General features: G+C 60.1%; 3 protein-coding genes across 4 annotated transcripts; all 3 read right to left on the reverse strand.

Moving 5' to 3' along the window:
• Nucleotides 1–115: 115 nt before the first annotated feature.
• LOC309600645 (cathepsin S-like) lies at nucleotides 116–4,997 on the reverse strand. Its single transcript, XM_082333097.1, has 8 exons — nucleotides 4,840–4,997; nucleotides 3,977–4,187; nucleotides 3,640–3,762; nucleotides 2,927–3,076; nucleotides 2,626–2,850; nucleotides 1,379–1,544; nucleotides 1,035–1,137; nucleotides 116–552 (listed from the first exon to the last, which is right to left on the reverse strand). Exons 2-8 carry the CDS (start codon nucleotides 4,100–4,102, stop codon nucleotides 453–455), a joined length of 993 nt encoding a protein of 330 aa, XP_082189223.1. The 5' UTR covers nucleotides 4,103–4,187; nucleotides 4,840–4,997; the 3' UTR covers nucleotides 116–452.
• Nucleotides 4,998–5,403: 406 nt separating this feature from the next.
• On the reverse strand, nucleotides 5,404–9,582 carry LOC309600646 (cathepsin S-like). Of its 2 annotated transcripts, none has more exons than XM_082333099.1 (8): nucleotides 9,373–9,457; nucleotides 8,932–9,066; nucleotides 8,595–8,717; nucleotides 8,218–8,367; nucleotides 7,917–8,141; nucleotides 7,545–7,710; nucleotides 7,223–7,325; nucleotides 5,404–6,159 (listed from the first exon to the last, which is right to left on the reverse strand). In XM_082333099.1, exons 2-8 carry the CDS (start codon nucleotides 9,055–9,057, stop codon nucleotides 6,060–6,062), a joined length of 993 nt encoding a protein of 330 aa, XP_082189225.1. In that variant the 5' UTR covers nucleotides 9,058–9,066; nucleotides 9,373–9,457; the 3' UTR covers nucleotides 5,404–6,059. The 2 variants fall into 2 exon arrangements, with proteins under 2 accessions (XP_082189225.1, XP_082189224.1); XM_082333098.1 differs by lacking the exon at nucleotides 9,373–9,457 and adding an exon at nucleotides 9,468–9,582 and having other exon boundaries at nucleotides 5,405–6,159.
• Nucleotides 9,583–10,266: 684 nt separating this feature from the next.
• CTSK (cathepsin K) lies at nucleotides 10,267–13,326 on the reverse strand. Its single transcript, XM_082333096.1, has 8 exons — nucleotides 13,192–13,326; nucleotides 12,241–12,367; nucleotides 11,938–12,060; nucleotides 11,670–11,825; nucleotides 11,369–11,587; nucleotides 11,109–11,274; nucleotides 10,893–10,998; nucleotides 10,267–10,803 (listed from the first exon to the last, which is right to left on the reverse strand). Exons 1-8 carry the CDS (start codon nucleotides 13,197–13,199, stop codon nucleotides 10,704–10,706), a joined length of 1,005 nt encoding a protein of 334 aa, XP_082189222.1. The 5' UTR covers nucleotides 13,200–13,326; the 3' UTR covers nucleotides 10,267–10,703.
• Between the last annotated feature and the right edge of the window lie 155 nt (nucleotides 13,327–13,481).

Genomic DNA, 13,481 nt, shown 5'->3' on the forward strand with positions numbered 1-13,481 from the left:
GAATTCCCTCTGCCACCCATTCCTGCCTCCAGACACCAAATATAGGCTTTTTGGACAGTGAAACCAATCTTTTATTTTTTTCAAAGAAATTCTGCAATTTCATCAACATCACACGGAGATAAACTTACATCTGTGTCATTGCAGCAGTAGTCAATGCTAAATCAGAGAGAGGAAAACATGATCTCCATTAGAACTGTAGGTATCGCAGGTTTACTCTGAGGGAAAAAAACCGCACTTTTTTCCCCCAAAGAAGTCACTAGGTGCCTGTAAATCACATTCCAAAATCCTCCCGCGCAAAGGACTCCCTCCCAGCCTGTAGGACAGGCTGATCCAACGGAAGGGCTTTGCCCACAGAGCCAGAAAATGATTCTTGAAGTCAGTAGATCCATGCAAGCGTAGCATCAGTAGTTTAACCGCAGCCTCAGGAGTCCTCTCTGAAGCACGGGGTCCGTCTATATTAGCGGGTAAGAGGCATAACTGGCGATCCCGCAATGGTTCCCGTGGTTTCTTAACATGCGGATATAGCCCTCGTCGCCAAAACGCACGCCCCAGCTTTTGGAAGAGGAAGCAAACAGGCAGGCGTGAGAAAAATTGAGTTCCTTTGTAAGCGAAGCGGCAGCTTTATCAGCACCGCAGCACTGAAGTGCGTTCATTAACTGCTTCATGGGGTTCCTCATCCCCTATTAAGTTATGACAACGCTCAGCATCGTAAAGGGAACTTAAGGTGGGTGTAAGTCTATTTTAAATGCATTTGAAGTTCCTTCACGCTGCTAGGCTGACATAAAGGTGCTTTGGCATGGCTAAGCACGAATCCTGAGGGAAGAGTTTAAGGACCAGTACCAACGTTCAACTCTATAACGACCCCCCTTGCACAAGCACTCAGCTCATCTCCCTCTCATCTGTATAAATATCGGTCGTTATAACGTTGTGCGGGTGTCAGTTTGAGCAGTGGGAGGTCACCTAGGAGAAGCCCATCCCTACAGATAGTGAGCATATAGATACAAGAGTTCAGTGATATACGGTCATGCCTCTACCTGTTTTTCACAAGCCAGTAATCCTTTTCATTTAGGGTGCCGTAGCCGACCGCGAGCACTCCGTGATTCACCTCCTGCGTGCACCGGGGGTCATCATACACACCTGGAAGAAAAGGAGCGTGGAAGCGTGTCATCAGACCACGAGACCTCGTCTTTGAGTCGTCAGTGGGACTGAATTCAACCTTCAGCATAGTCACTAACGCTGCTACCTTAGGTTTTGTCATATCGATGCCTTCATCCAGGAATTAAGCCCCAACGTGCCAAATTCCACCAAATTTCATACGCTTTACGTGCAGAAAGGCACAGAAGACTGCGAAGAAGATCTCCAGGGTAAAAGGACATACCTGACCTGTACAAGAAGAAGGTGGGCTGGGTGGCGTCAATGGCGACGGAGACCGGTCCGATGTTGGCTACGGCATCCTTCAGGGCTGCTTCGTCGGCATGCGGGAGCTCAACGTACTTGGAGCAAGTGGCGGCTCGCGTGGAAGCATTGTATTGACACGTCCCGTTCTGGTGGGAGCAAGGAGGAGTTGAGCAGAGGAGCGTGAAGAATCCACCAGGAACATCTCAAGGCTTTCAGGTAGGTGTTTTCTATCAGCCCTCTTTTACCCTCTGCTACCCCCTTCTTCGCTTTTCCTTGGCCACCGTTTTTCTATGCACAGGATTACAGAAAAGGCGGCTGGAAGGACCTGAAGAGACCATCTTGTCCACCTCACTTCCCCGCACCAAGAGCAGCCAAACCATTTCGACAGAATTCTCTGCCTTGTTTCTACAAACTTCCAATAACAATACTTCTACCACTTCCCTACAGAAACTGTCCTTGCTTCCTCATCCTTCCCGTCTAAAGACTCGTGTTTAACCTAAATTTCTTCTATTGTGAATTAAGCCCCGGGGCTTCTCATCCTCCCCCTGGACACAGAGAACAGCGTCTTTCATCTTGGTAGCTGCCCTATGCGTGTTTGAAGATTTATATTCCACTTTTCTTGGACGAAGCTGCTGTTACTTTGACCAGTTTTCAAGACACCAGCTCGTTTCAGAGCCTCTCTTTTGTCTCTGGCCATCGAGACTCTCAGCATTAGGATCTTTATTTTCTTATGGCTCTTTCCTTGTGACCTTGCAGCAGTCATACAGCATCTGTCACAGGCAATTTTTAAAAAAACAATCGTATGAACGTCGTTCACCGGAAACCTCTGCCCACTGAAATGGTAGAAACATCGATATCCCATTTTAAAACTATAGGAGATGGAATAATGCGGAGAGCTGAGAACAGGGCCCAGGGCTCCTGTCCCATTTTCCCCTTCCGTGTAGTACGTTGCCTAATAATTTATGTAGGACAGAAATAAATATGTAGAAATTCTGGCTCCCTGTCCAGTCACTCACCTATGAGAAAAAAAAAAAAAGTCTAAAGGTCCCTTCCCCGGGTCTGAAAGGATCAGCTGCAAAGGCTGAAAGATGACATGAGACTGGTAGAAACCAAGCCAGAGGGAATTCAGCGGGAGAGGGGGAGGAGGGTGGCTACACGGAGAGCAGAACGAGTGGCCACGTCGCTTCCGTGCTCATGTTTCACGTGCTGCCCAGCTCTGGCGCCTACCTGAGCCGTGTAGGGGTAGGAGGCGTCCGAGTCAATCCCTTGGTTGTCGATGATGTACTGGAAAGCACTGGTCATGAAACCTCCGCTGCAGCCTTTGTTCCCGTACATCATGGAGCAGTCGACGAGGTTCTGGGCGCTCAGAGACACCAGCTTCCCCGTCTTCAGCTTCACCTGGGCTTCGAGGGCTCCCACGGCGCTGAACGCCCAGCACGACCCACAGGCGCCCTGCAAAAGCCCCCGAGATGCTCAGATGCTGCCCCACGGGACCGGGACGTGGGGAGGCTCAAAGAGAGCTTCAAACCTGGTTCTTCACATCCGTGACGCATCCCTTCTCCCTCCAGTCCACCGTGTCCGGGACTTTGCTGCCAGGCTGCGGCCGGTACGTGGAGGTCCGGTTTGGCCGAGGAGCAACGTTCAGCCCAGTTAACAAAGCCGCCACTTCCTCGCTGGTCTGGTGGGAAAAGAAAGCACCGGCTCATGACCTCCTTGTCTCTGGTGAGCCCTGCTCTGGGTGTGTGGGAGGTGTAGGAGGATTTCCCTTGAACAGTCTGAGCTGCAAGAGTTCGCAGGTTTGTGGAGTCCTTGGCTTTTTATTTTTTACATTTAATTTCTAGCTGTTCATTGGAAAGGGCAAGAAAAAGAAAATACAAAGCTTAACCCCAGCACCAAGAATCCCTAGAGCTGGTAGGCTTCAGTAAACAACACTACAACCTTGGGACATCGAGGAGGGATGATTTGCAAATATGTAATGACCAGGGCCAGGTCCGCGCACCCCAGATGCTGCTTAAGAAGGAGTGATTGCCTCACACCAGATTGCCTCATGCCAGGAGGCTGAGCACAGGAATGTCTGAGCAGTTTGTCCAGGGCTGCTGGCGTCCACGAGAAGAGGATGGGCTGAGAAGGGTTGTTGGGAGTTTTTCCGCCCCTGACCCACTTATGTTCCTCGTTCAATCAGCCTTGCAGGTAATTAGAGACAAAGCCGAGCCCCTTCTCCGCAGCACGGCCGGCACCTACCATGTCCCCCAGGTGGTTCATGCCCAGCTCGTAGGAGTGCAGTCCCAGGGAGTGCTCCAGATTATGCAGCGTCACCAGTCTCAGGTTCCTCTCCCACGTCGCGCGCCGGGCCCCTTCCTCTTTCTGAAACCAAACGCAGCCTCGCGGTGTGGCAACAGCCCCCGCAGCCATTTCACCCCACTTTATCCCAGGAAAGGCTGTCGGGAGCCCCTGCCAAACCACCCCTGGGAAGCAGCAGTGCTTCGGAGCGCTGTCGGCTCTTCCCCCCGCCGGGTGCCGGAGCAGCACCCACCGCGTCAGCACCCCAAGCCACCTCCGCCCCCCAAGACGCCCCTACCTCGTGGCGGTACTCCTTGCCGTGGGTTTTCTTCCAGAGCTGCCAGTGCCAGTCCAGCGCGGGGTCGGGGTGTCCCAGTGCCACCCCAAGCGTGGCCAGGAAGGTGATGGCAGCCAGCAGCTTCATCCCGCTCAGCTGGGACCGGGAAGTCGGAGCGACACGGCACGCACGCTGGGAGCGGAGGGCTCGGAGCCGGAGCCGTGCTTGACCCCTTAGTGACAAATCCGGTTTGGTAAGGGAGGCAGAACGGTGATGACATCCCTGACCTGGACTCCCTGGCATGCCCTTCACAGGGTGTCTACACCGGGTGATGCCAACGGCTCCTGTCCTGCCTGCCCGGACAAGCACCCCGCGGCGGCACTGCCTGCCCCGCTCGCCTGCTGCGTACCCCCAACCCCTGCGAGATAGGAAGAGAAATCCCATCCCGGCCTCCGGAGGGATGGGATTCTTCCCATCTTCCCTTCTTCCCGCGGGGGGAGAAGTCTGCTGGACCCGGCCCCTGCGGACGCCGACGCGCGGGACGCATCCAGACACGCGCCTCGTCTCACGGTTCCGCCCTGCCCGAGAAACCCTCCCCGAAGGCAGCTTACACATCGCCTGGTCAAGGGGCTGTTTTGACAAACCTGTGTTTTCCAGCACCTTAAAAAGAAAAAAGCAAAAAAATTCCTATTTTCAGCCAGCTGATGCCCACCGGCTCCCGAGGACGGGCTCCTAGCTTCTATTCAACTACCCAGAGACGGCTTGGAGGAGATCAGAGATAAGATGGAGTCAGAGTCAACATAAAAATATTGTTCCTTCAGTTCTACTTCCTCAAAGCTCCGTTCCCCCGCAGGGGCGTTGAAATACAAAAGCACTCAACGTACCTGACAAGGCTTCTTCTGGCGGCGGGCGCCGGTCTTCGGCTCCCGGCAGCGCACGTGTACGGGGCAGGGGGGAGGCCAGGGACAAACCTAGCGCGTCCCCACCGCCGGGACGCCCGGGACCACTGACACCCGGCGGCGGCGGCTCATCGGACGAATCACGAGTCAGGAAATGAGGAAACGCTCTGATTTCGTTTTCACTTAGCTGGGAACAGGGCTGGCTGTGCTGGTCACGGGGTTATTTGAAGCAAGACCCTCAATACCGTCAGAAAACGATTGCAGCTGAGAGTTTCCTCTTCCCAGCATCCCAGAAATTAATGGCAAGGCTCTCACGGTGGTTTGCGTGGCTTGCGGAGCCAGCGGGCAGGAGCAGGAGTCACACTCCTCTCATATGATTTTTGCATTTTTGTCATTTGGTGCTGAGCTAAGAGACAGAATGAGGTCAAGCATAGAGCCTCGCCACTGGTTTGAGCAGGGAGAACCTGAGCTCCCATCTCAGCGGTGTACCCGCCAGACCAAAGCCAGCTCTTAGGGGAAAAAAAAGAAATAAATCACATTTATTCACTTTTCGGTGGGGTAGCACAGATGGGAAGACGGGGTTCAAATACAGCCATGGGAGGGAGCCGAGCCGGCCAGCCTCAGCGCTGCGCGGGCCGCGGGAGACGCATTTAACGCACGTTACGTCGCGGTCAGGCTGGAAACGCGGCCAAGCAAAGCCTCCAGCTGCCCGGCAGCCGCGGTCCAGCCTCCGCTCAGGGCACCCTCCGGGCTCCCGCAGAGGACGGCCCGCAGCAGGGCGCGTTTCTCACCGCCGCGAAGCACCGCGGCACATAAAATGGCTGCAAGAAACCATCTTCTAAGAGAAGAGGAGGAAGCAAAGCAGTGTCTCAAGAGCTTTGAAGATGCAGCTGAGTCATTTTCTAAAAAGCTGCTGGAGATTGCAAGAGTTGGCAATGACAACAGAGAGCCCTCCACCTAAATAATTGCAATAATTCCCAACAGATTATCCCTTGTGAGGATAAGTTCCTGGGGAGGGCGAAGAGATGGTCATACTTGATGAGGCGCTTGAACGAAGCCAACTGCGATCGCTCCTAATTGCTGCTGCGTATCCGTAGAAGTGCGAGGGATTCCGCAGGGAGGGAAGGCTGGCGGGAAGCCGGGCCGCCCGAGGTCAGCAGGGTGGCGGTGGTACCTCCGGCGCTCGTCCTGCAGCAGGGATCCCTCTAGACCTGGGGGTAGGCGCCGTAGCTGGCGATCCCGCAGTGATTGCCGCGGTTCCTCGCCATCCGGACGTAGCCCTGCTCACCGAAATGCACACCCCAACTTCGGGGAGAAGGAAGAAGCACAAATTAGACAACGGGAGGTAACTGCCTGCTGCCGTACCACCCCTCGCCCTCACTTTTTTCTCTCCCCATCCCTTCTTCTGAATTTTTTTCAAGTCGTGCTTCCTCCCCAGCAGCCGCAGCAATAGCCAAACTCGCGTCTTTTGGCCAAAAAGGCCGAACCTCCTGACTGCTGCCCTGCCAGATTTTGCTGCCGCCAGCTCTTCTCAGGGGGGAGGCAGAGGAAAATCGCTTGTTTGCTGTGTGCTGGAGTGAGTCAAAACCACCAGGGAAATACCAGATAAAGGTGAACGAATTAGTTTTGTACATTAAAAATACTTTTTTTTCCTAAATCTTACCAAGGCCAGAGATGAGGGCCAGAGGAGGAAACTGGTGGGTTTTTGGCCCAGCCCTGCCGTGAGGGTGAAGGAGCTGCCCACGGCTGGGATTTTGTTGTTGTTGGTTTTAAAAAAGGTAATGGCTTGCAGTTGCTGAACGTAGCTCTGCTGACGTTGCAGGGTTTTGGTTTCCAGAGGTGTGCCTGTCCGAGCACGACTGTTCCGTTTCCACACTTTGTCCCTCCTCGTTCTCCACTTTAAGCAGCGCAAAATGTTCACAAGCGCGTTTTAGCGCGAGGGGCAGCCCGGCTGCAGCCATCCTTGAAGCTGTGCCTCCAAACTGGCCGGAGGAGGGGGTTCGCCGGCGTGTCCCCGAGTCAAACCAGCTCGGTTTCTCTCTCCGAGAAGCACCAGCCCTTTGCGCTGACTCAGCATCCCGGGACGCTGGAAACCCTGGAGTTTCCCGCGGAGCAGAAATCCCGTTTTTTGAGCCAGCGCTGAGGAGTCGGGCAGGGGCGTTTTGAGTGACCTACCTCGATTCGGGTTTACAGGGCTCAAGCAAGGGCCCTTTGCAGCGCCTTTGCCGTGGAACCGAGCCCTGCGCGTACCTAAAGCAAGCTGGTGGGCACCGGCAAGCGCGTCGCTGGCGCGTCTTTGCAACCTTCGGGGTGCCCCTCGGAGCGGAGGCCGAAAGGAAAAGCCGCTCAGCGACTGGGTTGGCCGTACCTGTTTTTCACGAGCCAGTAGTCCATCCCGCCCGAAGAGCCGTAGCCGATGACGAGCACGGCGTGATTCACCGCCTGAGAGCAGCTCGGGTCGTGGTAGATACCTGGAAGGCATTTGGAAACAGCCGTGGGACACCTTGCCCCGAGTCACTGCCCGCATGGGAATGAAATTCGCTCTTTGGGAGGTGCCACCAAGGCCTGTCGCCAAGAACGAGGGCAACACAAGCGAAACGCAAGCCAAAGCTGAAATAATTTATATTCAAGGACGTTGGGTCACGGGAAGGAAAGCCCGTCCCTTTCTTGCGACCCCCTGAAGGACTCACCGGATTTGTACAAGAAGAAGGTGGGCTGACTGGCATCGATGCTGACAGAGATGGGCCCCGCGTTGGCGACGGCATCCTTCAGCACGGCTTCGTCGCCGTGCGGCAGCGTGACGTACCGGGAACACGTGGCTGCCCGCGCTGTCAGGTTGTAGCGGCACGCGCTGTCCTGGCAAACGAAGGGGAGGGGGAAAACGCTTCAGATCCTGCGCAGAGCCCGGCTCCGCGTGACGCGAGTCAGAACCGACGCTCGCGGCATTAAAGACAGACGACTCCATGGATTTCCAAAGTGGATTTCCTCTGGAAGCAACAGAACTGTGAATTCCCCCATTTTCAGCTGAACCAACCTAAGCCTTGCCCAGCTCTGGCGCCTACCTGAGCCGTGTAGGGGTAGGAGGCGTCCGAGTCAATCCCTTGGTTGTCGATGATGTACTGGAAGGCTTTGGTTCTCCATCCACCACCGCAGCCTTTGTTCCCGTAGCTCCTGGTGCAGTCGACGAGGTTCTGGGCGCTCAGAGACACCAGCTTCCCCGTCTTCAGCTTCACCTGGGCTTCGAGGGCTCCCACGGCGCTGAACGCCCAGCACGACCCACAGGCGCCCTGCAAAAGCCCCCGAGATGCTCAGATGCTGCCCCACGGGACCGAGACGTGGGGAGGCCCAAAGAGAGCTTCAAACCTGGTTCTTCACATCCGTGACGCATCCCTTCTCCCTCCAGTCCACCGTGTCCGGGACTTTGCTGCCAGGCTGCGGCCGGTACGTGGAGGTCCGGTTTGGCCGAGGAGCAACGTTCAGCCCAGTTAACAAAGCCGCCACTTCCTCGCTGGTCTGGTGGGGACGAGCGGAGAGGCATTTGTGACATGCTGACGTTTACTTTGCACAGCAGGAGAGCGGGTCCATCCACGCATCCCACCCCACCGAAAGGACCAGGTTTGTCCTTGCAGCCTCCGGGGGTTGATGCACGCGGTTGCAGCATCGCCAACGTGGCGCGTTTCATCCCCCTCGATCAAACGCGTGGCTCCGCGCTTGAGCCTGGCGGCACGGCCAGCACCTACCATGTCCCCCAGGTGGTTCATGCCCAGCTCGTAGGAGTGCAGTCCCAGGGAGTGCTCCAGATTATGCAGCGTCACCAGTCTCAGGTTCCTCTCCCACGTCGCGCGCCGGGCCCCTTCCTCTTTCTGAAACCAAACGCAGCCTCGCGGTGTGGCAACAGCCCCCGCAGCCATTTCACCCCACTTTATCCCAGGAAAGGCTGTCGGGAGCCCCTGCCAAACCACCCCTGGGAAGCAGCAGTGCTTCGGAGCGCTGTCGGCTCTTCCCCCCGCCGGGTGCCGGAGCAGCACCCACCGCGTCAGCACCCCAAGCCACCTCCGCCCCCCAAGACGCCCCTACCTCGTGGCGGTACTCCTTGCCGTGGGTTTTCTTCCAGAGCTGCCAGTGCCGGTCCAGCGCAGGGTCGGGGTGTCCCAGTGCCACCCCAAGCGTGGCCAGGAAGGTGATGGCAGCCAGCAGCTTCATCCCGCTCAGCTGGGACCGGAGAGGCAGCGTCAGACCCCAGCCTGGGGGTTTTACTTCCCCACCGATCCCCCGTCCACCCCTGCCCCCTTTTTCCTTGGCTTGGAGCCGTCTCCGGCCGCGCGGCGATGCTCTGCGGCCCCGGCGCAACCGTGCTGCAGGGCCAGACCCTTCCTGCGCGCACACCGGCAGCGCCGCCCCCTCCAAGAAAGCCTCCCCTGAGGAACTTTTCACATCCCCAAATCTTTCCTCTGCTGACTTTCCGTCTCCGTCGCTGCGGCAGCTCTCAAGGAAAGGGAACAGCCGAGGGGGACGCACCACGGCGGTAGAGATGAACTCTGTCCCCAGGCGGGCACAACGGGGCCGCTTCTGCACCGTCTCCAGCCAAAAACCACCGCGGGGAGATGCCTCACCTGCCTGGCCGCGGCGCAGCTTGCCGCGGAGCCCGGCGCAGCCTCGGGACGGGCACGAGCGGCCTGGGAGAGCACGGGGGTGCGAGGAGGTCCCTCCGCTTGCCGTCGCCGGGAGCCAGCGAACGAGGAAATGATCTGATTTCGCTTTCTTTTCACAGCGTTTCCTTCTCAAACAACCCTGCCGGCGCATCCTGGCAGGCCGCGGTGGACCCCTCCTCCCCTCCATCACCTGCCAAGCCTTCGCCGCCCACGTCTTGGTGCGAGCGGGGAAAAGAAACTCATTTTTAAGCATCTAAGCTTGCTTTTTTTGTGTGTGTGTGAATTTTCAAAGCGAGCATCACCTTCCCTTCCTGTTAGGGCTCGCCCTGAGCTTTGCTGCAGTCATTTTTCAATTTGTTTCATTAAACGGAGCCCTTGGGTTTGGGTTTTGGGGGAGACACGGGGGTTTTGGCTGCGAATGCCTGGCACAAACCTTTACCCCCAAGCCACGGTGCTGCAGCCCGTGCAGTTCATTCATCGCTCTGCTTTCTTCCCCCTCCTTTCCCCCCCTCGCTTTTCTTCAACCTGTTTCAGGGTTTCCGCAAAATCAGCTGGGATTTTGCAAAAAGACCCCAGCGGCATCTTCTCTCCCCGCTTCGCCCCACTCAGCCCTGTTTTACCGTCGCTCCTGCTCCCCTGGGAAAGGGAAGGACTTTTCCACCCCCGCAGCCCCATCCCGCCGCGGGGTCAGGACGGCACAGAGCAAACCAGCCCCAGCCTTTCTTCCCAACAGTGTTTATTTTAAAAATAAAGTCGTGTCGTTCCTTGCAGCTCCCGCCGGGGTGCAGGGTGGGGGGAGACGGAGCCGTGCTCTCCGGGGGGGATATTCCCCCTGCGGCGCTCCCCGCGCTCTCCGGGAGGCAGAGGCCGGCGCGGGACCTGTTTGCACAAGCATCTCCAGGGGATCGGGCTCTCTGGAGCCAGCCGAGCCCGGCCCGAGCGGCCGCGGCCGCGGGAAGGCAGGACTGGGCGCACACGGTGCCGGCGCGGCAAGGGAGCCCCGGGAGAACAGAGCTGGGGGGAGCTCGTGGCATCGCTCATCTGCAGCTGGGGGGTCTCTCCCCTTTCCCGGGGGAGATTTCTCGCGGAGAGGCAGAGACCCCCCCGGAGCCACGTCAGCGAAAAGGGCGAGTTTGAACGCAGGGAGGCAGGGAGGGCGGCTGGACGCGGCGCGGGAGGGGAGCGCGCCGGCAGCGCTCACATCTTGGGGAAGCTGGCCAGGTTGGCGATGCCGCAGGCGTTGTTCATGTTGCGCGCCAGGAGGACGTAGCCCTTGTTGCCCCACTCCTCGCCCCAGCTGCGGGGAGAAAAGGCAGAGCCTGAGCTGCCGGCAGAGCCGCCGGCAAAGCCCGACCGGGGAGAAGCAGCCCCGCCGTCCGGCCGTACCTGTTCTTGATGATCCAGTGCTTGGTGCCCTTCTGCGTGCCGTAGCCCACTGCCAGCACCGCGTGGTTGATGTTTTCGGCGTTGCAGCTCTCGTCGTAGTACACGCCTAGGGGACGGGAGGGATGGTTACGCTGCGGATAAGCCCGGCCGTGCCTCGGTTTCCCCGAGCTGCCCTGCGGCCAGCGAGCGCCGGAGGGGCTCCCCCCAGCCCCTCACCCCGGCTGTAGAACTGGAAGGAGGGCAGGCTGGCGTCGATGCCCACGGAGACGGGCCCAATCCTGGCCACAGCCCTCTTCAAAGCCTTCTCGTTCCCTTCGGGGATTTCCCGGTAGCCGCGGCACTTGGCCGCCTTCCCGGTGGGGTTGTACATGCAGCTCTCGTCCTGCGTGGGACCAGCAAGGTCAAGGTGAGACGGGGATGGGACGGCACTCGGGGGGGAGCAGATGGAGACCTCGCCGCCCCTCCCGGCCCCGGACCTGGCCGATGTAAGGGTAGGCATCCTCCGAGTCGATGCCGCGGTTCTGCCGGACGTACTCGAAGGCGTTGGTCATGTAGCCGCCGCCGCAGCCGTCGTTGTTGGCCACGCAGTCCACCAGGTTTTGGGGGCTGAGGGCGAGCAGCTTCCCCGTCTTCCGCTTCAGCTGCCCCTCCAGCGCGCCCACCGAGCTGAAAGCCCAGCACGAGCCGCACTGGCCCTGGGGAGACGCGATGGGTGCCACCGGGGTGCCGCACCGGGTGCCGCCCCGCCCTGGGCACCCCCGGGAGCACCCTGCTTACCTGGTTCTTGACGGGCGTCACGTAGCCTTTCCTCCTCCAGTCCACGGCCGCCGGGGCTCTCTCGGTCCAGTCGGGGACGTAGAGCGTCTCGTTGTGCCGCGGGCGGCCGCGGGGCACCTTCAAGCCCGTCATCGTCCTCACCACCTCCTCGCTGGTCTGGGGAGGGAGCCCGGGGTGGATGGGTGCAGCCCTGGGGCTGGCAGGCACCCAAGGGTGCTCAGTCCCCTCTCTCCTCCCCCCGTTACTGTCCCCCCCCGGTGACACTCACCATGTCACCCAGGTGGTTCATGGCCAGCTCGAAGGTGTGGGCGCCCAGCGCGTGCTCCAGGTTGTGGGCGTTGATGTACTTGAGGTTCTTCTCCCAGATCAGCCTCCGCGCCACCTCGTCCGCCTGCACCACGGGGGGAGACGGCGCTGGGCGGAGGGGTCCTGCCCACGGCCCCCCGCCACCGCGGGGACACCCCAAGGACACGGGCCCCATGGGATGTCACCAGCCCCATGGGACGTCACCGGGCGGTCCCCAGCTCCCCCAGCAGTGCCCCCGGTCCCCTCCCGCGGGGCTCTGCCACACCTGGCCGTTGTACTGCTTGCGGTAGGTTTTCTTCCACAGCTCCCACTGGGCGTCCAGCTCCCGCTCGGGGCGCGGCTGGGCCACCGCCGCGGGGACCAGCAGGGCCAGCAGCGTGGGCCACCACATCCTGGGCAACGGGGACAGAGGCTGAGCCCGGGAGGGCTGGACGGGGGACGGGACCCTGTGCCCACGACCACGTCAGGCTACAGGGGAGCGGGTCCCCGTGGCCACCCGCGGGCTGGGCTATGGGGGCCAGGACCCCGCGTCCGTCCCGTTTCCAGGCCATAGAGGACCCCACGCACCCCGTTATTGAGCCACGAGGGAGGGGGACCCCCCTCCCACCCTGTCAACGGGCTGAGGAAGACCAGAGCCCTGCACCCCCCCTGTTACCAGGCCGTGGGGACCGGCACCCCCCGCCCACCCGCTGGTTTTGGGCCAGGACCCCCCTCGCGCCCCGTTGGGGGCTGGGGGGGCCCAGGACCCCCAGCCCGCCCTGGTTTGGGGCCGGGACCCCGCCGCGGGCCGCGCTGGCCGGGCGCAGGCATCACATGAGCCAGGACAGCCGGTTCCCATTACCCGGCCGCTGGCGCCTTCCCAGCAGCCCCGAGCCCTGGGGAAACGGAGTTTCGGGGGTGCAGGGAGCGGGCGGGGGGGGACCCGGGCATCCCACCCCCTCCCCCGCGTCACCCCCTCACCCCCCGCATCCACCTTCCCACCAGACCCCCGGGGCAGCGCGGGAAGGGGGACAGCAGGCTCGGGCCGCCGCTCGATGCTCCGTGCCTCAGTTTCCCCTTTTGCACCTCTAAGGGTCCCAACGCTGCCGTACGGGGCCCTATTTCCCCCCCACTCCCACTGGGGTCCATTTCCCTGGGGAAAAAGCCCCCCGACCGCCCCAGCGCCGCCTCGCCAGCTCTCCCGTCCGCCCAGGGGACCCTCGCCCGCGCCGCTCACCCCAACATCGCGCTGCCGGCGGGAGGACGGCGCAGCCTGGGACCGGGGGATGCGGTTGCCGCGTCCGCAGCTCTTTTATGCCGCCGGATTGAGGAAGTTCCGAGGCGGCTGGAAAATGTTGGCAGTCGCCGGGGTTTGCACAGGGGCTGGAAGGAAGGAGGAGAGCGGGGAGGGGGGACGCAGCAGCGGCTCCCTCCCGGCTTCACGTGATGCTGCGAGGCAGCGCTGAGTCAGCCCCGGCTCGGGGGCCCTGGGGACACCCCTGGCCCAGGGCCACCCCCTGCCCCAAT

The sequence above is a fragment of the Platalea leucorodia genome (assembly GCF_965183815.1).
Source record: "Platalea leucorodia genome assembly, chromosome: 24".
In the NCBI taxonomy this organism is placed as follows: domain Eukaryota; kingdom Metazoa; phylum Chordata; class Aves; order Pelecaniformes; family Threskiornithidae; genus Platalea; species Platalea leucorodia.